Source organism: Daldinia loculata (assembly GCF_022478755.1).
Source record: "Daldinia loculata strain CBS 113971 unplaced genomic scaffold F4817scaffold_15, whole genome shotgun sequence".
NCBI lineage: Eukaryota > Fungi > Ascomycota > Sordariomycetes > Xylariales > Hypoxylaceae > Daldinia > Daldinia loculata.
Genome location: NW_026054869.1, coordinates 458985 through 483619, shown reverse-complemented (window position 1 = coordinate 483619; position 24635 = coordinate 458985). Strand labels below are relative to the sequence as shown.

Genomic DNA, 24635 nt, shown 5'->3' with positions numbered 1-24635 from the left:
GGACGGGTCTACCAATAGGAGGCGATCTTTGACTCCCCTGTCGTGGCCAGTCAGGTCCTAGTCGCCACGGCTTGGGCGGCAGCAACTGCTCCACTAGAAACCCAATACCTAGACGGAGCACGGAAGTGGAAGTGACGGGGAGGGTGAGATCTTTCCATGTCAACACGTTCACATTCGATCTAGACAGCAGGCACAGGGGGTAAATTAAGAATTGGATTATATGTGGTGGAACTTACCTAACCCGCGCGTAGGTAGTGTAATATGTAATATATATATATTGTTATCAGCTCCCATATCACAACCGCTTCTTCCGTGATCCCGTCCAAGCCGATACATCACCTTCTACCTCTTCCTTCTCCGAGGTCTATCTACACCGTCATTTTGTCCTTCATTGGCCGACATACGTTCGTAAAAGCTTTGTGTGACACTCTGGCAACTGGAGATTCCCACTTTACCTTGTCCAATAGTCCCCCTCAACTTTTGCGCGGCCCCGCGACTGTTTCTGCGGTTTACACAAGTACAACACCCCGGTCTTACCTATTGGTACGAATAACTTGTCACTTGCAACCTCAAGTGCAGCACTCTTATGATAGCACTCAACGCAACAATTCTCACCGCGGTTCTCGAAGAAGGTATATGTTCGATCGATGATATTCGCATTTCGTCCTATTCTCGAAGGTCCATTTTCACCGACTATCTTCGCATCTCTCCAAATCTTTAGGTGAAAAAGTATATGCGACGATCTGCACAACTCAACATCCGCCTAATACACCTGCTCTGTCGTTGATGGCCCTTCTGAGGTGCCTCCCGTCACCAAGATGCTAGCTCATCGCCTATCCGATGCGTTGATGCTTCCCACACTCGGCGGGCTGGCTCTCCTACCGATAACGTGGGCCAAGGATACTCAATATATCACCGGCATGAGCCTCGACGGCGTCACAGCAAATTTAGCGCTCGACAGACGACCTGCCTTATATACGGGCGATTTCGGTGATTGTCTTGGTGGACAGAGCTTGCTGAATGTTACCAAGTTCGACGCCGCCTTCTACTACGATAATTCCACCGTTCTCTTCCACCTCGACGGAGCTACCAATATACGTAATGAAGCTGTTATGCGTAGGAAAACTAATCCCTCGTGCGGGAACTCTCGGCTAACTGTTCGTCTAGTATATATATCCGTCGAAGCTTACGGCGAAAGCAGATTTGCGATGACTGTAAACCCGTGCAATACGAATATCTACAGGTACGCTTATCTAACTAAGCTTCATGCCCCCCAGTGCTGACAGTTCCAACTAGCATGTGCCCCATGAAAGCCGAGCAGCCCATCGAGGCCTTTGTCTTGTTACCAGTCGGCCCGCTACAGGTTTCTGGGATACCGCAAATCGCCTACGAAGTTCCTGACCTCGAGGGGTTCGCGAGGATACAGGTATTCGCTAACTCTAGCCAAACCGAAATCGGGTGTTTCCAAGCCGTGATGAAGAACGGGAATACGTTTTCGCAACCCGAATCGATCAGTACCGTCCTAGGCGTCTTTACTCTCGTGGCCATAATAGCTTCGTTTGCGACGGCAGCTTATGGTGTCAGCATACCCCATATGAGGAGTCATTACGCTCACTCATTGTCCGTCCTTGTCATATTCGAAACCTTTCAGTCCATATTCTATTCCGGCGCGCTATCACTACCTTGGCCCAGCGTACTTCCGGCGTGGTGGAGCAACTTTGCGTGGGCTGCTGGCTTGGTACCTAGCGCTCAGGTGGTGAATTCGATTAACCCCTTTGTTGGCGTCAGTGGCAATGCAAGTCAGGTCGGAGGAGCTGGCACTACGGTTATCAACAACCAAGGAGGTCTCACTCAACAGATTTATGGCCGTTCGCTTATATCGTACGTCGCTATCGAACTATCCAAGAGAGGCCCGGAGATTTTGAAGGGTGCTGTGAATGCTTTAGCGAAGAGACAGCCCTACGATCCGAATGATCCCTACGATTATAACTGGAATGGCGATCCGGTTCATCCGGGGATGCCATTGCCTGGCACGTCGCCTGGGTTCGCAGGTGAGCTATCCGAGTTAAGCATTCCTGCTCCGAATGCGTTCATGGTTGGGTTAATCTGGCTCCTCGTCGTGCTTGGGCTTGTGGTTGCCCTGCTGGTAGCTTTCAAATATTCCCTTGAAGGCTTGGTGAAAATTAAATGGATCAAACAAGATCGCTTGGGGTATTTCCGATCTCATTGGACGGGCTACTTAAGCCTTGCTGTTCTAAGGACGTTATTTATCGCGTTCTTCTCTATTACCACACTAGCCATGTTCCAGTTTGCCATCCACGGTTCTGCTGGACCGACTGCGATAGCTGCGATTGTTTTCGTTATCCTACTGGTTGGTATGGGTGGCTTGGTCTTATATGCGCTACACTTTCGGTTGCGTTTCAGCACATTCTCTATGGATCCCGACCGGATCTTGCTACGACGTGGTAAGATCTTTGGGTATGTCCCCTGCTTGGTACCAGTCCGTCTCAGCCAGTTGAAAGAGGAAGAATCGAAAGAGAAGCCAGCTGGTTCCCTGCCTTTCGTTCGCTGGCATTTCGTTGATAAAGACTCCAATCGGAAAAACGTACACCAGGATGAGATGTATGTGAAACGATTTGGTTGGCTGTCTGCGCGTTATAGACTCTCGAGGTGGTGGTTTTTCGCATTTTGGTTACTCTATCAGTTCATCCGCGGTTGTTTTCTGGGGGGTGGTTCGGGCAATCCCCTCGCCCAAGTTTTCGGACTATTTATCGTCGATATACTCGCTCTTATTATCATCGCGGCTCTCAATCCCTATGAAGGGCAGCGCAATACCGCTTTAGCGGTTTGGTTGCTAGCACTCACTCGAGTGATAACCACCGGCCTTTCGATTGCTTTTCTCCCTGATTTTAATCTCAATCGCATCGTGGTCACGGTGATCGGGGTCGTCATTATCGTGATCCAGGCCCTTCTTACGATTGCGGTCATGATTCTGATAATCATCGGTGGCATATCCTCGTGGATGTCATTATCTCGAAATCGCGAATATTTCACTTCGCAGAGCCTCGAAGGAATTCGAATTCGCTACTTTGAACATATTGAGCAAAGGGCAACTGACCAGCCTCCCCTACCGAAACCTAAATCGAAAGCAGGAACGGAATCAGGTTCTACGGAGAAATTCCCAGAGCTACCACCAGAGCCCTACTTCACTGTAAAGTCTGTTCGACGAGCTCCTAAGATCGAAGATGAGGATGATGACTACCTGGCCGATATAAACCCGGTTCGTGTGTCACACGGCCCTGTGGGAAGGGCCAGCCGCACTGCTAGTGTCAGTTCGCGGCGTTCGGTCAGCAGTATACCCCGCGGGGCGAAGGTGCAACGCGCTTCATGGAGTTCCAGGGACTTTTCTCAAGCGGACCTAGATCGCCCTAGTCCTGTTCTCGTGAGACGGATGAGCGGCAGTACTCGGCCTGGTTCTGCGAGCATGGTTGATAGCTTACCGGGACAAGCCTTGGGGACGCCGGCCCCTAGTCGCCCGATGACTCCTACGAAGGAAGTTCCCGAGAAGGAAAAGGAATCCGAACTAGATGGAGTGAAGGAAGTCGAGGTTGACAAGGACGCTGAGAAGAGTCTAGAGGACTCTCAATAGTCGCGGGAATCCTTCGACACTTCTAGGATGGTACTTATTAATTAAAGATCAGGTATGAATCGTGCGTTGGTACCCCGTGTTCTCTGTATTTGTTCATTTGGGTTCTGGGCGGTTATACCCCTTACGCGACTTTATTCTTAAAAGCACGCTTTGAATTGGTGCATTGGGTGGCGTTTGGTTTACATGACGACGGAGATTATTACGAGACATGAGATGGACGTACGGGAACGGAACGGAACGTTCTAGGTGTTATGTATTTGAGTGCCACGGCTTGGCCTGCCATGCTTCTGAGCTATTACCTAGGCTTGCTTGGGAGTCGAGCTAAGTTAGGTAGGCCGGCGTATGTACGTCTTAAGTTAAGAGACTCCGGATAGGTACGCTCTAAATACAGTAATTAACTAGTTTTACGGAATTGTTAGGGACCGGTCTTAAGATATTCAATACTTGCTTGTGTGAGAGGTATGTTTGTGAATACAATAAAATACTTGTCGAGACGGCTAGGATTTACCTTGCTTATACGAAAGGCCGTAGAATGGGGGGGTATAGCAAACAAGCCGTTATTCCAGTAAGTAAATCACGAAACACAGATGCATAATAGCAGCCAGAAAACTACCTAGAAAAAAAACCTATAGACGGACCCGAGAAGTTACGTTGTGCGTAATGTACATACGCAATGTGGTATCATTCATTCTGACTGAACACGTTTACCAGTCCTAACCCCCCTTTTCCGCCAAAGATTCGTTTTCATTGCCTCATCCGTGTACCTTGGCCATGGCCTCGTAAATCCCAAAATCCCGCACCAGCGCCAGTTCAGCTAGATAGATAGATAGTAGGTGATGATAATAAGAAGAATGGTACACGCTCTCTTTCTCCCTCTTTCTGTACCTCTGTCCTTCCAATATAGGTAGAATATAGTTAACTATAGTTACTTTCCGTATACGTGCCCACGTAGTAATAGGTAGCGGCGCGGCGCGGTGCGGCAGGGCGCGCCGAGAAATAATACAGAGGATAGTAGTAAGGAGAGAAGATAAAAATAGAAAAGAGTGTCGTGTGCCTCGCGGAGACCTGCACGATCAAGAGATGTAAGGCGCAGAATCTCAAGCGGCGGCCGTCATCGACAGCCGGTTCTTCTTAGGGGCCTTAGCGTTTTTAGCAGCCGCCGCCTTCTTGGAGTCGTCCTCTACGGCTTTCTGCGAGAAGTCCTTCCACTTCCTCCACCCGTCAAAGTCGATCAGAGCCTGCATGCAGCCCCATTCCATCACCTTCCGCTCGAGCCAGACGAAGTTGACGGGCTGGAAAGTTATGCGTTAGTAGAGCTCACACCTCAGGTTCAGAACTTGCTTACCTTGGTTAGGAAATCGTTACAACCAGCAGCCAAGGCCTCATGTCTGTCGCTCTGTAGGGAGCTGGCCGTAAGAGCGACGATGATGACGGGACTCTTAAACATCTCCGTGTTGACGAGCTTATCTTCCTCTGCAGGTTCTGCCTTAATCTCGTCTGGAGGGCTGCTGGCGGACGAGGAGAACACGCCGATCGAGTTGACCTTCTCTATTCTCCTAATCTCGCGGGTGGCCTCGAGACCGCTCATGACGGGTAATTGAATATCCATCAGAACCAAATGGAACCCGCCGGCGCGCCATTTATTCACTGCCTCTCTACCGTTCATGGCTGTCTGCCACCTGACTTTTAATCGCTTAACGAAGGCTTCTAGCAACTTTAGATTGATGATGTTGTCTTCGACGATGAGGACGTTAATAGGCGGGACGCCGCCATTCAGCATGCCCGGTGGCAGCAGAGGGTGTTCGATAGGTTTCTTCTTCTTAGGCCGGTTGACGAGTCGCGGCGAGGAGACGCGCGGAGGCGGAGGCGGAGTGGCGGTGCGTTCTGGGATGGGGGGAGTCGGGATCGCGGGAGCGGCAGGCGGGTGATTGGATTGTTCTGAAGATGCACCTGAATGAGTCCTTGAGCGCGGTTGTCTTGGGTAATTGTGCATACCGATAGGCGGCGCTGCGGGTTGCGAAGCAAGACCGCTCGGAACGGTAGAAACCGGTGATGCAGTGTGCATCCTCTGGATTTTAGGTCTTGAAGCTCCGAGTCGTCTCGTCCCGCCGGGAGACGGTAACGGCGGTAGCTGGCCCCCATTGATAACGGTTAAAGAGGGAGGAAAGTGAAGTTGGTGAGTGCCGTTGAGAACTGTTGTCGAGGCGTTATTCGCGTGTTGAGCCGCAGGAGGATAAGGTGGAAAATAATCAGTTGCGGATTCGTGAGGCCGGTCGTCGGCGTAGTATCTAGGATTCGGAGACGCTTTAGGCGTTCGACGGCTTGGTATATCGATTAAGAGGGCGTCGTCGACGGACTGGCCACCAGGATAGTAGGCATCGAGAGTCCTACCCATGGGCTCGTCTGGTTGTAGAGTTCTACTCGTCTGTTGTTCCCTATCACATATACGAAGCGTTAGGTCCGGGGAGTCGTATTGGCGCCCTAGGGAATTTGCATATTTTCGCAAGATCATATCGCGAACATCGTCAACTAAATCCTCCTCATTTATGGTGATCAATGTAGGAGAGGCCAGCGGCCTTTTAACCCATACTTTTCTGGTAACCATATTTCCGCTAATAGGTAGAAGTTGATCGACTTCGCCTTGACCTACTTCGCTGCTGGCATAGCCTGCGTTGCCTGTGTTGCCTGTGTTGCCTGCGTTGCCTGTGTGGAGGAGAGTTTTGATCAAGGTAGTTTGGAGGCTCGGGAGAATGCTCTGTCGTCTTGGCGGCCCTGTAGGTCGAGACAAGGGTATTGAAGGTGATAGAGCGCGGCTAGAAGATATAGGTAGATGGAGATAATCGTTTGTGTTGTTGTCAGTAGTATTATTTTCGTTGTCGTTATCGTTATTATTGTCGTTGATATTATCGCGATGTTGAAGTTGGTGTTTTTGTTGATGATGATGATGATGATGATTTTGGTCTATGATGCGTGGCTTAAGCTGTAGGAAGGAGGCGGCGGCAGGGTGTTCATTGATACTCGGTAGTGGTAATGGTAATGGTGTGGCGGCGGTCGAGATTGTATTGTTTAGATCAAGGCTTAAGATGGGCGCAGTGACATCGGGAATAGGCGCTGAATTGATTGTAGAAATTTGCAGATCCTTGCCAGTCTTAGAGGTGGTAGAAGAAGATGGGGTCAAGTTGTTAACATTGTTAACATTAACACTCAAATCCCCATTTGCATTTGCATCCACATCCACATCCCCGTCCAAATTTGTAGCCACAGCCACAGTTTTGAAAGCTTTATGAGTATTATGAGTATTATGAGTGTTAGTGTTATTCACATTAGAGTTGCCGGCTAGGTTTAGTTGCTTCTCTAGCTCTGGTGGAACCGTCTCAGCTTTATCCCGATTTTGATCTCGGTCTCGGTCTTGGTTTCGGTCTTGGGTTTGGGCTTGACTCGGAATTCGAACCGGAACTGTCATTGGGACTAAAACACCAACATCAACACCAAACCCATTTCCAATCTTCTTCGGTGGACTATCATCGGAACGAATAGAACTATCACTCGGTCTATCATCGTTGGTAGCAGCCGTACTCAACGAAGCCGCGTAGCCCGTAGTAGAAGTTCGCGTACGTGTGCTGCTGGAAGCCCTATCCTGGCCAAGACTCGGCTTGCTCGAACCCAACGTAGGAGCTGCGCTGTGTCTTCGCAGGAGCTTGGCCTTGATGCGGGCTTTGAGATCACCCATCTGACCTGCTGTTGAATAAATTCATAAGGGAAGGAAATTGAACTCCTTTCTTTCTTTCTGTCTTTCTTTTTAAAATATTCCGGGTCGAGTCCACTGGACTTAATTAATGTGAAAGTATATAAGCATAAACCAAAAAAGTAGAGATAGGAGACGGGACAAGAAGCTTGTTGAAGAGAAGCCCCGTAGGTTTGTGCTTGTTTACATGCCGGGTGGATAAGGCGATATAATGATAGTAATAATAAAAATATATAAGCGTATAAATCACATACTGTAGGCAACCCTTTTTTTTTTTACGATCTGGCAGTATGCAGTATGCTATGGCGGAAACAATCTTATTAGCGGGAGGCAAAAAAAAAGTCTTGTCTGGCATCCATATCGTATGCGCATGCGAAGCTCCGGGGACCAATACCAAATGTTGCCAAATGTTGCCAACAACTAATAAACCGAACTTAACCTAATAACCTACCTTAAATGTATTGGCCTTTAACTGTATTGGAACAGGTACAGTAGTAGGCTGGCAGGATGAGATGGATGGTGTGACAGGCGGCCAGACTTTTCCCTGTCCCAAGCCTCCATGCCTGTCCAAACCAGTTGCTATGCTTGGCTATGCTTGTGGGTGTTAATCTCCTTAGGGAATTATGGGAGCTCCCCATGCATAAGGGATCGCGATCACTGATGAGCTAAGCATGGATAGTTGACGCGTCTCGAGCCTTTCTCATTAGTGCCCTCCCAGTGGTCGTAACCATTAGACCTAATATAGGTTAACTATATGTAGGTGGGATTTTTGAGTCCCGGCTAAGAGAGAGTAGTGGTGTATGTAGTGTAGTATGGTGTACGTGCAGCGGAACAGTCGTCTTTCCAAGTACCTTTCTCTCGACTCGTAAAATACCTAGCCAAGATGAGATGATAGTAATTAATTACGATAAAAAATAAAAAGAGTATGTGCGACTATAGCAGTATAGGTATAGGTTGCTCTCTGCAGTATGTCAGTTGGGGTGCGTGTAAGTTGCCAAGCATTTACTATTGATTCGAGCATTTAACGGTCGTATAGAATGAGGTGCGAGTCAGGTGGAATTGCCGACGCCTCCAAACTAACAATAGGCAACATGCACAGTGACTTGGGTATTGCTGCATGCGTACATAGACAGACATGAACGAGAAAAAAGCACCTTCTCCTTCTTGAGATGCAGTTGGTCGAAATCCCCGGTTTGACACGAGCAAGAGACGCTGCAACGGACGAAGGAGTTAAAAAAAAAAGTCAAACTTTCTGGGTAAAAAACGTCCAGCCAGCAAGCGGACCATATATGTCCCGATAGGCATGTGGGGGAAAGGACCCGACCTGCTTGCCCGTTTGCTTGAGCTCTATGTACCTAACTCCCGTCTTATCTACATTTTCTCCCACTATGTACATAACATAATGTACACTATTTAAGTACCCAAGTACCGGCGTTTCATCGATAGAAACTTCCAAGATTTAGGTCACCAATCTCAAATCGCCGTTTCAATATTCTTCCAGCTCCGGTACCCCACCAGTGGATTTTTTCGCAACGAAGATTTTCACATTACGGTGGATTCCCCAATTAATATAAAAGCTTCATCCTCACCCTCCGCGAGTCGAGCTGTCATATGCTCCTGCGATGCCACCACGCATACCAGGCCCGTCGACGGTATCATCCGCCTTGACCCGATGCGCAGTCCCATCGGCCTCAAGTCGATGTCACCCGCAGCCATGTCCTCCTTCCCAGAGCAAAGCTAGCTTCTCAACCACTCCAAGCCGGCCGCGCTTCACCAAGATCCGTCGTATCTTCAGGACTTGGATCAACGGCCAAGGCTCCACTTTCCGTAAACACAGGCCCGGCGACACCAATTATCTCCAGAGTTCCGGGGACGATGAGCGGAATGTCGATCGCCCTTTCCCCCTCAACCCCCATTTCAAAAGCCAGCCCGTCTTAGATGACCGAGCGAGGGAATTAATATGGGCGAAGGTGATGCAGAAGGGCGAAACCATCAAAGCCGTCTCTGCCGAACTAGGTGTCGATATTAGAAGAGTAGCTGCTGTTGTGAGGTTAAAGGAAGTCGAGAAGGACTGGATAGCCAAGGTTAGTCGTCTCTTACATTTTTTCTATTATTCAAATCCATCCGGCGCTTTGTATGATGATTATCAACATTACCCAATTCGATAAGTCTTTAAGACAACTACATGGTTACAAACTTTTGTTGCGAGCCTCTCTGATAACAGTCGCCTCTCACATTTCTCACACTTGAGATTTCTTCTCTTAAGAGTGCCCGTTGCTAACATGCTGCAACGTCAGGGGAAGAAGTTGGCAAAACCATATGCCAGAGCTGTGCTGGGTATGTTACCTACGCACACGTTCAAACCTGACTTACGGAACGAGCCGTTCGAGCCCATTAACGAGCTGCACGTACATCCGTACACCACAAAGCAGATCTTCTGGCCGACGTCCGAATCGCGTCACTTCACACGTGCCGACGCGGCCAAGGCCTTCCACCCAAAGCTGCTGTCGGCGGACCAGCGTGTTCCCCATCCGGAATTAATCCAGATGGAGAAGGATATTCTGCAGGGTCGGCCACTGTGGGACGCCTCGGAAAGGTTCAAGCAGGCTGCGATGGATTCGGAAAGGAAGGCTGCCGACAAAGAGCTTGCAAAGGCTACTTTGGAGGAGAAATACACTACCCGAGTACGCTCGAATCGCTTCGAGTTCCGCTTCAAGCAGATCAACTCGGAGAACGTTGGCGCTAAGGGCAGGGCGCGGCACGCTGTCGGCTGGAGGTACGGTGCGCCGTACTACGACCGCGCCAAGGGCGAAATCAAGATTCCTACATCAGTACCTTGATCTAGTATTAGGAGAGAATACTATTCAAGTTATTGATGCGCCGGGGCCCTATGCATACGACGGTGCCTTCGGGATTACTGCGGCTATGTTAATCAGCTTATCTGAGCAGAGCGTTAGACAGTATAACGGAGGAATGTTTGTACGAAAAATGTATGAATATCTAAGTCGAAAGACGCATGGAGTGGGTAAGACGTCTTGAGGGTCCATGAATGATGTCTATCTATGAAGAGCGGGCCAGATTCAGCATCCAGCTTTCTGTATACATATTACTCAAGACTTGCATATACCCACCGATTTACAACAATAGTTTAGCATGGTCCTGCCATGGCACTACCCCTTTCTCGTTCACATCGACAATTAGGTTGCTTTGTAGCTGCCTAATCCCGTCAGGTGATAGTAGTCCCAGGTCAACGACACACTTTTCGACTGATCCATAAGTATTACGGATCTTGGCCAATGTGCCCAGCATGGCCTCTTTTCTATAGTTCCACAAGTTAGCCTCCCAATACGCAAGTATATCACAAGACAAGAGTTAAGTGATAATGAGTAAAAACGTTGATGGCAAATCGGTGAAAGGGAGGCAGTGAGGTCCCAACGAGACGGGCTGGTTAGTTTAATATACGAAGCAGAAGTAGGACATACTGGGATGAAACCATCCTCCTAGCAGCTACTGGGTGATCCTGTAGCGCCGGGTTGCTCATCAGATGCGAAATGAGCTCCTCGTGACGCGACTTGAGCCCCAAGTCCGTCAAGCTATACTCATGCGCTACAACCTCATCGGGTACACCGCATAAGCTCAAGATCAGCCCGCAGATCACTCCGGTACGATCTTTACCGGCTGTGCAGTGGATGAGGCAGGGCGTCGGCGGGGAGGATGAAGGTGAGGCTAGATGCTCTAGTATCGTCTTGAATGGCGCGTAACTGTTACTCGGCGAAGCCGCCGCAACGAGTATATCGCTATACGCTGCTATAAAACCCTAGTCAAGAAATGTCAGTCTAGGTGCATACACGGGTTGAGCTGTTAGCCTCTTGGAACGACTTAAACTAGTGACTTGGTAACACGCAAGCATGAGGCAGCCTGCTTCGAGCGAGTGGTGAACGGAGTACGGCAAAGCGAGCGTAACTGCCCAACGGACCCCATTTACTTATCACCGCTCTTCAACCTTGGCCCAAAATGAGGCCAGCGAGGGTTTGCCCGCCCCCAAAATACAAGCAAATGAAATAAAAGCAAATGCAACTCTATATTCCCTCAGCCCCAATCTCCTAATCATCCGCTTGTTTGATCCTAATTTTCGGACCGAACTAGAAGGGATAGGCAAAAGTCCAGCACCCCTAGAAAGCCTGCCTGCGTCGTTCCAACATGGGTCTTGTCCGCGGCTCTTTGGCGCGTTACGCGCGTAATTGCAATACGTACCTCTGCGTGTTCTGAAGAATAGTTCTTGTACCTAACAGCTAATGCTTCGGGAGAGTAGTCCTGGTCTAAGAAGACGGGAACGAAATGGCGGCTCGCGCCGTCCCACTCCTTGATCTTCCAGCCGTAGCCGTCGCGCAAGCCTTTCTCGATCTCCACCGCCGAGCGTAGGTCAAACACCTTCGCAATACCTAGGTCCTGCAGCTTCGATACGCCGTCGTCGGTGACCTTAGACGGCTCCGAAGAGCGGAAGACTAAGCCGCGGCGCACGACCTTGGACTCACCCACTGGGTAACCTCCGAGGTCGCGGAAATTGGGCAGTCCAGAAATTGGCACAAAGGGCGGACTGGGAAGTTCGGTTTCCGCCATTTTGCTTTTTTTTCTTTCCTTTTGTACAAGGTTGACCAGGGGACCTTGAGAAGAAGTACCTTTTAGGTTAGTTTCTTACTCCGCGTGAGGCTGGCCTGGGAGCCTTAGATAGGTAAGTATACAATAGAGTGTGGACGTAAGCTGTCGGAGGAGATCCGGAGCAGTGATTTTCATACATGAAAGGAACGGATCTAGGGATGAGACGCCACATGCTGTAGTAAATGACAGATCCGGCCAATAAGATACCGAGTGCTTGGATCAAGTTTCAATTGGTTGGTCAATTGGTTGGCCAAGGACAAGCCCCTCTATACTACCTTGTCCGTATAGCTAAGTCGGATTCCACGATAAGTGGCTCATTGGGCTCTGTGAGTTGTCAATGGGAGAATGCTGGTATAACCAACACAGCAGGAAGATGGATAAATCCATTCGCCCAATTTTCGGTGAATAGAAATTATATTCCAAATTGTAGAAAACGGTGAAAGATGAATGGAGCGAAACAAGAGGGGGAAAAAAAGGAGGGGTTCCAATACCTATGTACCTAGGTACTGTAGGTATGACAAGTCTCAATCTGCGAAACGTGCATGTATGTACTCAGCGTTCATGTATATTATATATGCGAACGGTATATAAAAAGTACATGCATTATAATGTACATACAGCATTCTATAGGTAAGAGGTACTAACAGCGTGTAACCTTGGCGCAATACTTTTAGTCAGCCATATCTTATCTGCATAATCCGTAACCCAAAATAATAATAAAGATTATTACTCAAACCAGCTGCAACGCATAAGCCAATTATGTACGCCATAATACGCCATGTTATGATATACACGACTAGCCATTAATCACATGCAGGACCCTGAAGATAATCTTGTACGGAACCAACTACTTTCATCATCTTCTCATGTGACGAGTTATAATCTCCACACAGAGCCTCAAAAATGTGGGGACATACCAACACGTAACCCCATGTCCCATGTTCCCAAGTCACAGCCCAGCATCAACTACATCCTTTAACGCAACAACCCAGCAAGTGCAGTTTCTTCCAGACCTGTCAAGCTCCGGATATTTCTCAACCGCGACCGAATTGAGAAACCGAAGATAGGCAACAGTGCGTCGATGATGTGTCTCGGAACCTCAATTGGGTCTAGCCGAGTGACGGCATGCCGTTAATAAACGCCCGGCCGCATCCTTACTCAGCTTGCAAGTTGCGGGAATGACCTTGTGCGGTATATCAAGGGTGGAAAGTGAAAAAAAAGGGGGGGGGGGGGCTGAATTTGTATAGTAGACTGTAGTAACATTTGTCCCCACCGCTATTCCCAGTATGAACACTTCTGGCTGACGGGTCCGCCCTAGCCCTTTCTTCTTCTTCCTGTCAGGTCGCATATAGACGGCCTAGAAGGCACCAAGCTGCCTAGTCGTTAGCGTTGGAAGCCTTGGGTTTGCCTCGACTTTGACGTGAGCTAGAGGAGCCGAAACTCGTTCAAGGCTGTGTTTACCAATTGCCGTCGGCGGCGCCCGCCCCTGACAAGGGTTTGGCGTAAGGCTCGTTGCCAATTGGTGCTGTTAAATGCCTAGATTTTTCGGTATAGCTTTAGTGTTACTTTCCATAAGACTTCCCGTAAGCAGAGTGTAGTTCCAGCGGGCGTAACCGTAATAAGTGACATACATATACATGGGTAGTCAGTCATTCCTCTCAGTTAATATAGGGGTAGGTACCAGGATATGTACGAGGACGCGGTAGCAGTACGACTGTATCTACATTAGCTGTGTCAGGATACTTGTTGGTCGTAGATTTCGTTGTATCGAAATAGTTTAAAGTGTAGCCGGCGGCTGGTTCCTAGGGCTCATGCATGCATGTATGGTAGCTACGCATCCTTTAGCTGCATTTCCGCCCAAGTCTAAATCCTTTGACTATATGCGAGGCGAGTCACAAGGGATTTACGGTTGGGACAGCCAGTTTCGGAAAGTCACTCTTCCAACATTAGCATTTTAGGTGTTATCAGCCGCATGTCACCACCTCCTGTGTCGCCATTTGTATCACCGTTCAAAGTGTTATAACCGTGAGGATTTTCTATCAGTCTATCGGTAGTACATAATGAAATCTGAGTCTGTGCCGCTTTTATGTTCCCCGAGATGAAGGCAAATCCCATGTAAACCATAACCGGCGCGAGCTTTCATCTACATTGATTCTGTCCAATCCACAAATGAGAGGCGAAATATGTCCGAACTTTTGGAACTTTTAAAGACCGTATGACCTCCACTAGTCGGAAAAGGAGAGACGGAGATGCCGAAGTGTATGTTCTCAGTCCGGAGCCTCCCGAAAAAGAAAAAGCGAAAACCCCCGCGCCTCCCATGAATGCCCGCCATGCTTAATACCTAGCTTAGGCATCTATTTCACGGTCCAAATCTCGCAGCTATCACATCTCCTATGTGAACATTCGGTGCAACACTCATCGAACAAGTATGAGTTGTTAGTGCCAGGGTTGCAATTGCACTTCAACTACGTTAGTTACAGGCTATAGTAATAGAGGGACAAGTAACGCACGCATTTCCAGCGCCATTCTTCCTTTTTTGAGCTCGCTAAGGTATTTGTCATTGGCGCTGCCCCGTGGGAGAAACAAGTGGTGGTGAAGTTGTCATTGTAGCTTTCCTCGATGCCGTCCGAGTAAGCAATCTGCTTGCAGTGTGAGTGGAACGGGGCCATGATAAATATTAAAAACCAAGTAAAATTCGGTATAAGATAGTAGAGTATATTCGACAAAATTGTTTGCTGCGAATTGAGTAGCTAGGAGCTTTCGTAGACGAGTAATGGCGATAGATCCAGGCATCCAGAAGGAGGACTCGCAATGGACTTTATACCACATCTTGGAAACTCACAGCCCAGTATCGTAACCAAGTAGATAGCAAGATTGTAGTCTCAGGAGCCATATCTGGTTGTTACGCTGATAGACTTCCAGTGGCTCGGAATGTCAGCGTCGTATGACTGACTAGGACTCGGTCAGGGAAGAGGATACGCCTGTCGAAACCCTACATCTAAGTGGTTAGGCACGAGATTGGCGAAGCTAACAGGCTTCCCAGTCAACAGCATCGCCATTTTGATTGAGTAACTCGAACTTCGACATGTGACGCATTTCCCAACGAGAAACCTAGATAGATTCGGTAGGACGAGTTCCACTTCCTTACACCCTTCTCGGTGGAATATAGGATGTTGATTGACGCATCTAATCCTCAATATTGATTGCGGACGACGCTTTGAGGAGACCGGCGATTCTTTGACAAGTGTTCCCACAGCCACTATACAGTTTTCGGTAACCGCTTCGCGATTATATTGGCTCCCACTGGCTCGGTAGCCTGTCATTCAGGCGACAAGGACCCAACAACTGCACAAGAGTCGCATTGCATAGCCATGAGGCCCGCCGGTCGTAGGGCTGATTCCCCATGCACCACCATCCCTCTTGAACCAGCGAGTCGCGCCAGTAGACCTGTCATCTGTACGACCGCCATTATAACGCGCCGTCTACCGAAATTAGGAGGTAGCTGAACTAACGCCTCAGGCGGTCTGAAACCGGCGTTGGCATCGACGGGAACGAACAAGCGGTCCGCGTATACGAGGCGGGGGTGGCCTCGAGGTTTCTTGAGAAGAAAAGAGGGAAAAAAAGAAAAGTTCATCTTTAGATATATGATGTAAGCGAAGGAATCCAACGGTGTAACTGCACAGCTGAGATTCAGACTCGGACATGATAAGCGGCCGCGTACACCCCGACTGACCCCGGAACTCAGCCGGCGCCTTCAGCATCCTGCGACGGTTCCAAGAGTCGGACGTGGGCCTCATCACTTATATATCCCAAATTTTAAGTCCTAAGCTTTGCTATATCTGATGAAATCAACAGAGGTGGTTTGTTCATCATGCGGCTCTCCCAAAAACATGTCGTGAGACTTAGAGACGTGCAATAATTGGAGGGGTATCAGAGTTGGGGTTACCTCTCATTGGACGTGGATTGGGAGAGACAGCCCACGTTGCCCGACTATCTTAGACACAAGAGATATCTCCTTCGGAAATCTCGATCAACGAGCCTCAGAGATCTAGCAAGGAGAGTTCATAGCTGACAGCCTCTTGGAATAGCCCCGTAAAGTGACTTGTCAAGTTTGGTTCAACCCCCACGTTTTCAGCAGTAAAGACCATTGCATATCTGATTGCTGCTGATAGTAACCCTTGAGGCTATTATTGAATGCGAACCCGAACCTATGTCGCCACTGGTAACAGGCCTCCGAGCAACTCTAGCCTCGATCCTACCGAGCTGTCGGTATCAACTAGTCTTTATCAGGGGTCTTTTCAAACAGGTAGTTATAATATTTGCTTTAACTAGTTAACTAGTGTAATCGCTAAAGAACTCATCAGACCATTTAAAAGCAAAAGTATCCAAGTTTAACTATCTCCTACGTACTAAGAGGTAACTATGGATTAAGAATCTAACTTATTACAATGTAGTGCAATTAGAAATGCTTTTTCGAAAGTCTAACTACACGAAACTAAGTAAAGCACTTATACGCGAAAGTCCGACGGGCTGCTTTCAGTTTCAGTTCACCAATAGCAACTAACTAGCCTTTCTTGGCACGCCTAAAGGAGGCAGATACATTGATGGTGTCTGAATTAGGAAATCTACAAAGATACATATGTCAGAGTCTGGGGGCTAGACACATTTGGAAGCACAGACGCATGGTTCGTCATAGTTCGTCATCGTTTATCGTTTTTTCATTTCTTACAAACAAGGATAAGAGGATTCGCCTACACGCCTAAACGGCCTCAAGCTTCTAACTTCTATCCTTTGGCATCAATCGTCTTTAGCTCCAAGCGTTTGTGTTTTTCCACAGCCATTCTTTTGCGCGTGCTCGCTATATAGTGCGCAGCATCATATCGTTATTAAAGCCCGCGGCGATATAGTATTAGCTAGTCGACATCGCAATCGACATTCTTTCCTCATTGCGCCGAGCCTTGCAATTATGGGTATCTTGGGCATGGCAGCGAGCTATTTGCTCTTCTCTGTTCTTCACTTTGTCCAATTTGTGCTTGCTGTTACCGTCTGTGGATTATACGGCATTGACCTTGCGCGCGCGCGTTCCCAGGGCAAATATATCGATGGGAAATGGGTATGCCAGATCGTCCCCGCCCGCCCCCGCCCCCGCGATAAGCTGATGTTGGGGTCTTTGCTTAGAACATTTGAAGTGGGAAAGGCTGACAGAAGTACTACTATTTTATAGGTCTACGCTGAAGTTGTGGGGGTTCTTGCCGCACTGACGGCTATCCTCTATTTCATACCTTTTATCCTACGATTCGCTGCAGTTACGGTATGGAACTCTATCATGTTTATCTTGTGGATAGCGCTCTTCGGTCTGTTTGGTGGCATGTATATCCATGAGGACCCCGAAGGTAATGGAGACATCCAGAGGATGAAGAACGCCGTGTGGGTTGACTTGGCGAACGCACTGCTCTGGCTTATTGGATTCGTTGCGAGTGCCACTTATTGGTGGACTCACCGCGAGAGGCGAAGCCGCTTTACGGGCCGTGCTCAGCTATAATTATATCATATACGAAGTACGGCTATCATATTGTTTCGAAGATCTGATAATTTTGGGGCTGATCTTGGTGGGAAAGCTTAGGGTATGTGCGATTACGATGATGAAAACGATAAGGGACAGCTTGGCGTTGTGAGAGTTTCGAATACCCAAAAGCACGACTTGGATTTCTGAATAATTCGTCATGGATGTAAAGTGACATAATCAGGAGTTGGAGTCGTTAGATAGTTATTCGAGGCTCTGCGAAGTCTAGGTATGCCACGTTGCATTCTTGGTCTGCAGCTCATTCGATTCTGCATAAAGCATCAATAAGAATGAGATTGCTTATTTCTCAAAGTGCCGCCTAGAACATGACGTTTATTGCAACGTACTCCGAAGAACCTGTCATCATCTACTTAAGATATACACCTTAACCTATACCCACCGTAAACTCCCGGTGTCTCAAAACCACATGGCATACGTATATGTAGATGAAGTATGAGAGTCCAAACTCTATGCAGCCTTACCGATCCAAAACCGCTGAGCTGCGGCTATGTGTGTGCTTATTTCGATTTTTTTTTTTAAGATATGCAGTTAGATGAGTGGCTTTCCAAAGTGACTGCGTATATGCAATGCAATGCATTAATTAATATCTTACCTCTTATCGTAGCCTATACGGTTCTCTTACCACATAGATGTTTTACCGGCTGGCAGTGGAAAGGTTAGGCCCCCTTCACATGCCGCTATGTATCACAAGAAAACTTGACGAACTATCTGTTGTTTCTTTAGGCCGTAATATCGTCACGTTGGTTTTATGTGTGCCTGTTTTGCGATTTTTGGTAGGATGTCAAGTGGGTAAACGCTACTTGAGGATCCCGAGATATGCGCCAAGGGACCGCCTTGGACTACCACCTACGTCATATCAAATCTGCTATAGGTAGAATTCTTCGTCTCTCCCTCTCATTTGTTCAACGTCAGGGGGAAACGGGGACTTTCCCCTGTCATGGCCAAACCTCCCACTCTGTGACAATTACAATTAGATCTGTGGCAATTACGATTAGAATATAATCGACACTGATACTAATGATGTTCTGCTTATTAGGACGCTATGGTCGATCCTTCAAAATCTTTTTACCGGATCCCCCTGTCAAGATTGATACTCCCCGAGTCAAAGTTGGGACCCGGCCAGAACCGCGCTTAGCGCATTTAAATCTCCTGCTAGAAAATTCGTGACAAGGGACCGGGCGTTGTGAACCTTACTAGTCGAAGATCTTCGTCACATAGACGTGCGATGAGGAATTATGCAGATACGTAATAGCCATATGAACTGAGAGAACACCTAATTTCGACCATTCGGAGCAAAGAGCCGAGGGAGTGTCGATTCGAAGCTAGAGTTTTTTGAGATTGATAATGACGGCGTATATAGTACGTACCTACACGTGTGAGAGGAGAGTCAACGCGGAGAAGACCCAGAGAGAGCAGGGTTATTCTAAAGTCGCTCGACGTAGTCTATGTACATAGACCCCGGGCGACGATGGGAACCATGTTTTTTTCCCCGAACATCGATCTACTGGTAGATCGGCGGGGACTTATCTCTTTCCGGCATCGTCCGGTGCTAGTGGTGCGAATAGGTACACTATGTATGTAGTAAAGGCATTGCGTGCCTGTCGCTGACAGGCTCAGGCGCTTCATTTTCAGCTTCGTCAAGAAAGTTGCGAGATGTTGCGAGATGTTACTAGATCGTTGGAATGATGTATTCTTTGGTTCTCCTCCTTGATAGGAGGTTACAAGAAGCCGCCGCATACACGTACACTTTTAATGGGCTCGTCATGGCCACATATTGAATTGTTCACAGCTGTAAGTCTCAAACCCAAATGCAGATGCTGGATGATCTCACGAGGGGACCTAGTTAAGCGGTTGGGCACCCGTCTAGAATTTAGCTCGTGGCAATAATCTAAGACAGAGGCATCAGCGGTAAAATTCGCAAACGCTATTTTTGGATATTCTACTCATTTTGTGATCTCATTCTACCCTTCGGGACTACAAATTTCCCTTGATGAATAGGGACATAATGTCCTAACCTAGTAGAATACTCTCGCGTATTATGCATAAGGCATGTATCATAGGCTGAGGTCTTGTGGGACTGTGCCTACGCTAGAGTTCCTAGTGTCTAGAGGCTGTGTGTATTTGGGTACCTAGAGCTGCTTAGTTATGAGAATGGAGGCAACTTGATGTGCGATATGGAAATGTTGATCACTGTACGCTGGGTAGCAACGCACCCAGACTACCAAAACATCCTACTTTCCAAGTCACCGGGGTTTGCGGTAAACTGCGAGTTCGGGGACCGGTCATGTTTTGTCGCAGGCGGGCTATGTCATAAATTTGATAGGGTAGTAAAGAAGACATGGTGAAGATGGAGGAGACTTAGGCGGGTTTTGCTCCTCTACATCTTACACGCTGGCCGATATGAACTCTCCCCGGCCGGTATGGAGTAGGTAATCGGAAGATGCAATCGGCCGAGCGTGTGAGGGCAAGCTAGAGAGGGCAGTCTAGAGAGGGCAGTCTAGAGAGGTCAGTCTAGGGGGTTAGGTAGTTTGGAGGGTACCTACACTGCTACAGGCCGAGATCAAGGTATGATTGATGTGGGTGGGACGCGTTGATGGTTAGCAGGGCTCGTATGATGCGGCCTCATCTAGAGGTTGGATGATCGTCAAGAATTACCCATTACGTACGAGGATACATTAATGCTAGCCCGACCTGTCGGCATATTGTTGACATGTTGGTATAATCGTATCGAGCAATCGTGAGGAGAGAGTAGGCGATCGTAGACAATGCTGTAAATCTTACTAGTTATTTTTTCTTTTTCCCTTTTGCGCCAATATGTTGCAGTGGGCGGAAATGACACTTTGATAGGGCTACCCAATGAGCGAAGGGTACCTATCACATACGAATCTACCTACCCCGGTACAAAACTGTCAGTTCAGATGTACTGTACTTCCAAGTTTCCTTCTTCATGAGGTGGAGTGGAGCCTACCTGCATACAAGTCTAGGTTAGCCTGTTAGGTAGTATGATGTACTTACATGTAGAAAGTCGAAGGATCCCTACGAAAAATTCCAAGCTTTACGCAATATTAGTGCCTAACTACTAAACATTAGGTAGGTGCTTATATTATTTGTCTTCTCATTCAGCTTTAAGAGGGAAACTAATTATAAATTCTTGCAGATCTAGGCAAGTGCGATAATGTATGTACATATATGTATCGACGTGCTTACCTTTTTCTGTTTGATTTGATACCTATATGCATTGGAACTTCTTACCAATCACAACCACCCATCATCAATGCCTTTTTGAATCCGAAGTGCTTTACTCCTCGAAGGGTTCCCGTACCTAACGCCACATTACCGTGTTTGGTAGCAATCATCTTTAAAGATATTACATATATTCCTGCGGTGATAATAAGCAAGCCGATAACTTATAACACACCATAAGGTACAGTACTAGAGCCTATTCCTTCGGATGGCTATACGGCGGACTAAGAGACCAGAGTCGTCATCTTATCAGAAGAAATGCTAGTTAATCCCGACTTTCCGAACATCTATCGCGACCGGCTTTATACGATATAAAGTACTTTCCAACAATCTCATCAGGGGGTCTGGGGTTTCCGTTTGAAAGGTGTGTGTTTGGGTGTACTCTACCACACACACTCACTCACATTCACTATCACGTTTACTTAGCATCTCCACCAATGCTTAAACACCTGCTCTCTTTTGAACAACAATAATTTCGAGCGACCAAGAATATTTACATCATCTGCCAAGGGCACCCGTCTCCCCCTCGGGTTAAAGGTAGACAATTAGACATAACGAACGGGAGGAAGCGGGTCTCTTCATACATATCCATCCATCCCTCCATCTACCTATTCCACCCGTCAGTTAATCCATGAATCCATGGTCAAATTGCGAGTGGAGACGCCGGATACTTTAGACACACGTACCTCTCATTGCGCACTATATACTACATACTACATACTACATACCACGCATTACGTACGCACTATTCAGCCCGCCACGGGTCGGGACGGTGATCTTCTTTCGAAACCAAATCACGTTTCGATAACAGCCCGTACTATAGTTTACCTATAGAAGTGCGAGGTATCAACCCTCACGTTGGACATAAACCCACCGACGTTTCTTGCCAAGGTAAGATACCTGACAAAACCCCATCCTTCTTCGATCTATTGCATTGTCATGTTTGCTTGGTATTTGATCAAGCACCGCACCGAACCGTCGCTTGTTGGGTAGCACGACTTCTGCATTATTTCAAAACGTGAAGCACGTCGTCATATGAGAGGAAGAAGATAAATTCCTAAGGAACACCATTGGTATAAACAACAAGTGGGAACCTCCACCGGCCCATTCGACATATAAGGCCATTTGAACAACGGGCTCCAGTCTCGACAAATTCAACATACTCTTCGGCTTACCTATCTCATATCTACCTACTTGTTTATGACTGGCCAAGGACCGTGCGACGTCTAGTCCTAAACACACCAACCGACTTCTGAAGAGCTGTACTGACTGAGAGTCCTGTGGTCCATTAGGTTTCCTGGTCTCTACGTTTATTTGGGGTTCGGCTGCAAGGGCAGATTAGTGAGCTGCGGCTTAGAGGTACTGACGATAACATGGCAGGCTTCAGCCGTTCGTTTAAGCCATCTTCATACTTGTCTTCCATGAAAAGACGACCGCCTCCACCTTCGAGAAACATGTCAAGTTCATCCGAAGCGTCACCTCTCTCATCACCCGACATCCGGCAAGACGATATTATCTTCTCTACGAGACCTTCGCCAAAACCATCGATGGATAATCCATCGCACAAACCCGGATCTTCTCCAAATCTTAGACCTATTGGCGGTATGTTTATACTTTATATATTCATAATTCTTGTTAGCGAGCGATGATCTTTTCACAAGAAAATGGGTCGTTTACTTTAGATGTGCACGGGTTGTGTTTTCTTTGTTTTCTAATCCGGAATGCCGGTCTGCGGTCTGCGGTCTGCAGTCTGCAGTCTGCGGTGAAGATTGCCATTTTTCGACGTGTGACCGCGGGCGGGAGACGGTGGTTGGATGGCTCAGCAAGCCACTAACGCTCTCCAATGCTCCAATACTCCTCCAACTCCTCTCCACTATCAACCCCTAAGGCGGGGTGCATGTTCAAGGATACCGTTTTTCTTTAGCTTCTTTAGCTAGGTGCTGTTTGGCTCCCGCAGTCCCCCTTTGAAACGCCCATCTATGCACCCCTCTTCCACTTGTCTTTGAGTCTTTGGTTCCACGCTTGCTTTTGTTAAACTGCGTCATACTCGGACCATTGCTAAATAAATCTTCCAACTGATTCAGGAAAAAAAGACCAGGTCCTTTTCGACGCTCCTAGATCAACGCCTGCTCGAGCCAAACCAATTGCAATCGAGTTGCCCACTGTAAAGAAGGTTAATAGTGCTCCTGTTTACACTCCACCTGCACCTCTTTCAGCTCGCGGCGATCTTCCTGGGTAAGCTTCTTGAGTCGGATATGGATGCGCTAGCAGTTTAACGTTCAACAATCGTTGCTAACAATATTCGCCTGGTAATAGTGGTTATTTTCCCTTGCATGAGGAGCAAGCCCGTATTTATCGTCCTCACCCGTTTCAGCTTGATGCTTCCCAGGCCCGTATGAAATCCATCGAACGTGCGAGCCAGTCCGACTCCCCCGGTCCTGAGAAAACCACTTCCGCTAAAGCATCGACGGGAGCTATCCCTTCTACTACGGCCCCCGTAACTATGCCAGAACGATCCACGAAGCTTGCGCCACCAAATGCCACAAGCATGCCAGAACCTAGTTTCGATTCCAGGTCTCACACCCCCGTTGCTAGCTACATGCCGACTGGCACCCAGGACAGCCCTCTACCAATGGGCAAGTATTACCCTTCCAACTATGTGAAGAGAAAAGAAGAAAAGCGAAGCCAGCAGACCCGCCCACCAACGTCGACCCCGTTGCCTCCGATGGGATCCAAGTCGGAATCACTTGTACCTACCACCAGAGACTCTTCTGCGTTGGGTCATTCACGGAATGAGTCGGACGCGAAACGTAGATTACAACAGTACCAACGCGATATGATTGCTCAAGCGACGCTGGCTCTTAACGGTGGAAATGTCAACGCGGCAGCACTAAGTTCGTTGAGGACGATCGGGTTTACAACCATGCCCGGGCCGGGTAAGCCAAGACTGGCACCTTTGGGATCTCCTGGACCCGTGACACCTATGGAACTCGAAAATGCTCAAGATGGTTACTTGGGAGCACGGGGCGCTGCGGATATTCAAGTAGAAGAGATCGCACGGGCTATAAGAGCCGAAGAGGAACGCAAACGACGAGAGGGTACGACATCACCCACCGTTGAGCTGGGACCTAGCACATTCTGAGCCCTCCCGCCGCCTTTGCGTATGATACACAGCATACGTCGCTGTTACTAGATTTATCGGAATGGGATATTGTGATTAATCGTCTGCCGTATCGTCGTTTTTTTTCTGCCACTGGATCCTCGGCGCTCTGAGCAGATTCCTGGTCGTGGAGGTCTTTCCAACAGCCCGAATTCAGGCTTACCGTACCTAAGAATAGGGGAGGGGAGGTCTCCTGTTCGGGTATCAACGATACCATTCTTTCAGTTCCGAGGTTAAGAGTTGCATTGCGCGGTCTGGATCTATTTATCACGGCATTTTCACCTGTTTGACTGCCATCACGACTCCTGGCCCAAGCACACGTACCGGCGCCTCGAGCCGCGATATTTCATTTGTCTCGTTTATGATACCCGATATCCTCAACAAAGACTGGATGATACAGCAACAGCTACTACACTTGCATGCATGGATTCAACAGGCGTAGGGAAATGGCAAATAGGTTGTCAATCGCGCGGCAGTCTGATATCCGCCATCGTTTTTTAATTCATTTGATTTGATTTGCCCCGGCCTCTGTTATAGACTTACTTTCGTTCTTGCTCTACTCGCTAAGAGGCAGCTCCCGCGTGGGCAATCCGTT

At 48.1% G+C, this 24635-nt stretch overlaps 8 protein-coding genes across 8 annotated transcripts; 5 read left to right on the top strand and 3 right to left on the bottom strand.

Annotated features, from left to right (window-relative positions):
- The first annotated feature begins 286 nt into the window (after positions 1 to 286).
- Positions 287 to 4072, top strand: F4817DRAFT_333237 (TRP-domain-containing protein). Its single transcript, XM_049302732.1, has 3 exons — positions 287 to 1116; positions 1168 to 1243; positions 1297 to 4072. The coding sequence occupies exons 1-3, from the start codon at positions 819 to 821 to the stop codon at positions 3647 to 3649; spliced, it is 2727 nt and encodes a 908-aa protein (XP_049160594.1). The 5' UTR covers positions 287 to 818; the 3' UTR covers positions 3650 to 4072.
- Positions 4073 to 4090: 18 nt separating this feature from the next.
- F4817DRAFT_57106 (uncharacterized protein) lies at positions 4091 to 7612 on the bottom strand. Its single transcript, XM_049307649.1, has 2 exons — positions 4995 to 7612; positions 4091 to 4941 (listed from the first exon to the last, which is right to left on the bottom strand). Exons 1-2 carry the CDS (start codon positions 7377 to 7379, stop codon positions 4747 to 4749), a joined length of 2580 nt encoding a protein of 859 aa, XP_049160593.1. The 5' UTR covers positions 7380 to 7612; the 3' UTR covers positions 4091 to 4746.
- A 1404-nt stretch (positions 7613 to 9016) lies between these two features.
- Positions 9017 to 10234, top strand: F4817DRAFT_314492 (eukaryotic mitochondrial regulator protein-domain-containing protein; the record flags this gene model as incomplete). The annotated part of the gene is made up of 2 exons (XM_049300409.1): positions 9017 to 9478; positions 9692 to 10234. The coding sequence occupies 2 exons, from the start codon at positions 9017 to 9019 to the stop codon at positions 10232 to 10234; spliced, it is 1005 nt and encodes a 334-aa protein (XP_049160592.1).
- Positions 10235 to 10277: 43 nt separating this feature from the next.
- On the bottom strand, positions 10278 to 12361 carry F4817DRAFT_57183 (tyrosine phosphatase family-domain-containing protein). The gene is made up of 5 exons (XM_049307650.1): positions 12191 to 12361; positions 11649 to 12058; positions 10877 to 11211; positions 10526 to 10713; positions 10278 to 10317 (listed from the first exon to the last, which is right to left on the bottom strand). Exons 2-4 carry the CDS (start codon positions 12012 to 12014, stop codon positions 10530 to 10532), a joined length of 885 nt encoding a protein of 294 aa, XP_049160591.1. The 5' UTR covers positions 12015 to 12058; positions 12191 to 12361; the 3' UTR covers positions 10278 to 10317; positions 10526 to 10529.
- Positions 12362 to 14292: 1931 nt separating this feature from the next.
- On the bottom strand, positions 14293 to 14869 carry F4817DRAFT_57027 (uncharacterized protein). Its single transcript, XM_049307648.1, has 2 exons — positions 14564 to 14869; positions 14293 to 14512 (listed from the first exon to the last, which is right to left on the bottom strand). The coding sequence occupies exons 1-2, from the start codon at positions 14720 to 14722 to the stop codon at positions 14408 to 14410; spliced, it is 264 nt and encodes an 87-aa protein (XP_049160590.1). The 5' UTR covers positions 14723 to 14869; the 3' UTR covers positions 14293 to 14407.
- Positions 14870 to 16757: 1888 nt separating this feature from the next.
- F4817DRAFT_333220 (uncharacterized protein) lies at positions 16758 to 18007 on the top strand. The gene is made up of 2 exons (XM_049302731.1): positions 16758 to 17166; positions 17278 to 18007. Exons 1-2 carry the CDS (start codon positions 17020 to 17022, stop codon positions 17593 to 17595), a joined length of 465 nt encoding a protein of 154 aa, XP_049160589.1. The 5' UTR covers positions 16758 to 17019; the 3' UTR covers positions 17596 to 18007.
- A 2719-nt stretch (positions 18008 to 20726) lies between these two features.
- On the top strand, positions 20727 to 21772 carry F4817DRAFT_333211 (uncharacterized protein). Its single transcript, XM_049302730.1, has 3 exons — positions 20727 to 21061; positions 21117 to 21244; positions 21307 to 21772. The coding sequence occupies exon 1, from the start codon at positions 20827 to 20829 to the stop codon at positions 21058 to 21060; it is 234 nt and encodes a 77-aa protein (XP_049160588.1). The 5' UTR covers positions 20727 to 20826; the 3' UTR covers position 21061; positions 21117 to 21244; positions 21307 to 21772.
- Positions 21773 to 21984: 212 nt separating this feature from the next.
- F4817DRAFT_56882 (uncharacterized protein) lies at positions 21985 to 24592 on the top strand. Its single transcript, XM_049307647.1, has 3 exons — positions 21985 to 22482; positions 22965 to 23115; positions 23197 to 24592. Exons 1-3 carry the CDS (start codon positions 22254 to 22256, stop codon positions 24020 to 24022), a joined length of 1206 nt encoding a protein of 401 aa, XP_049160587.1. The 5' UTR covers positions 21985 to 22253; the 3' UTR covers positions 24023 to 24592.
- The last annotated feature ends 43 nt before the right edge of the window (positions 24593 to 24635 follow it).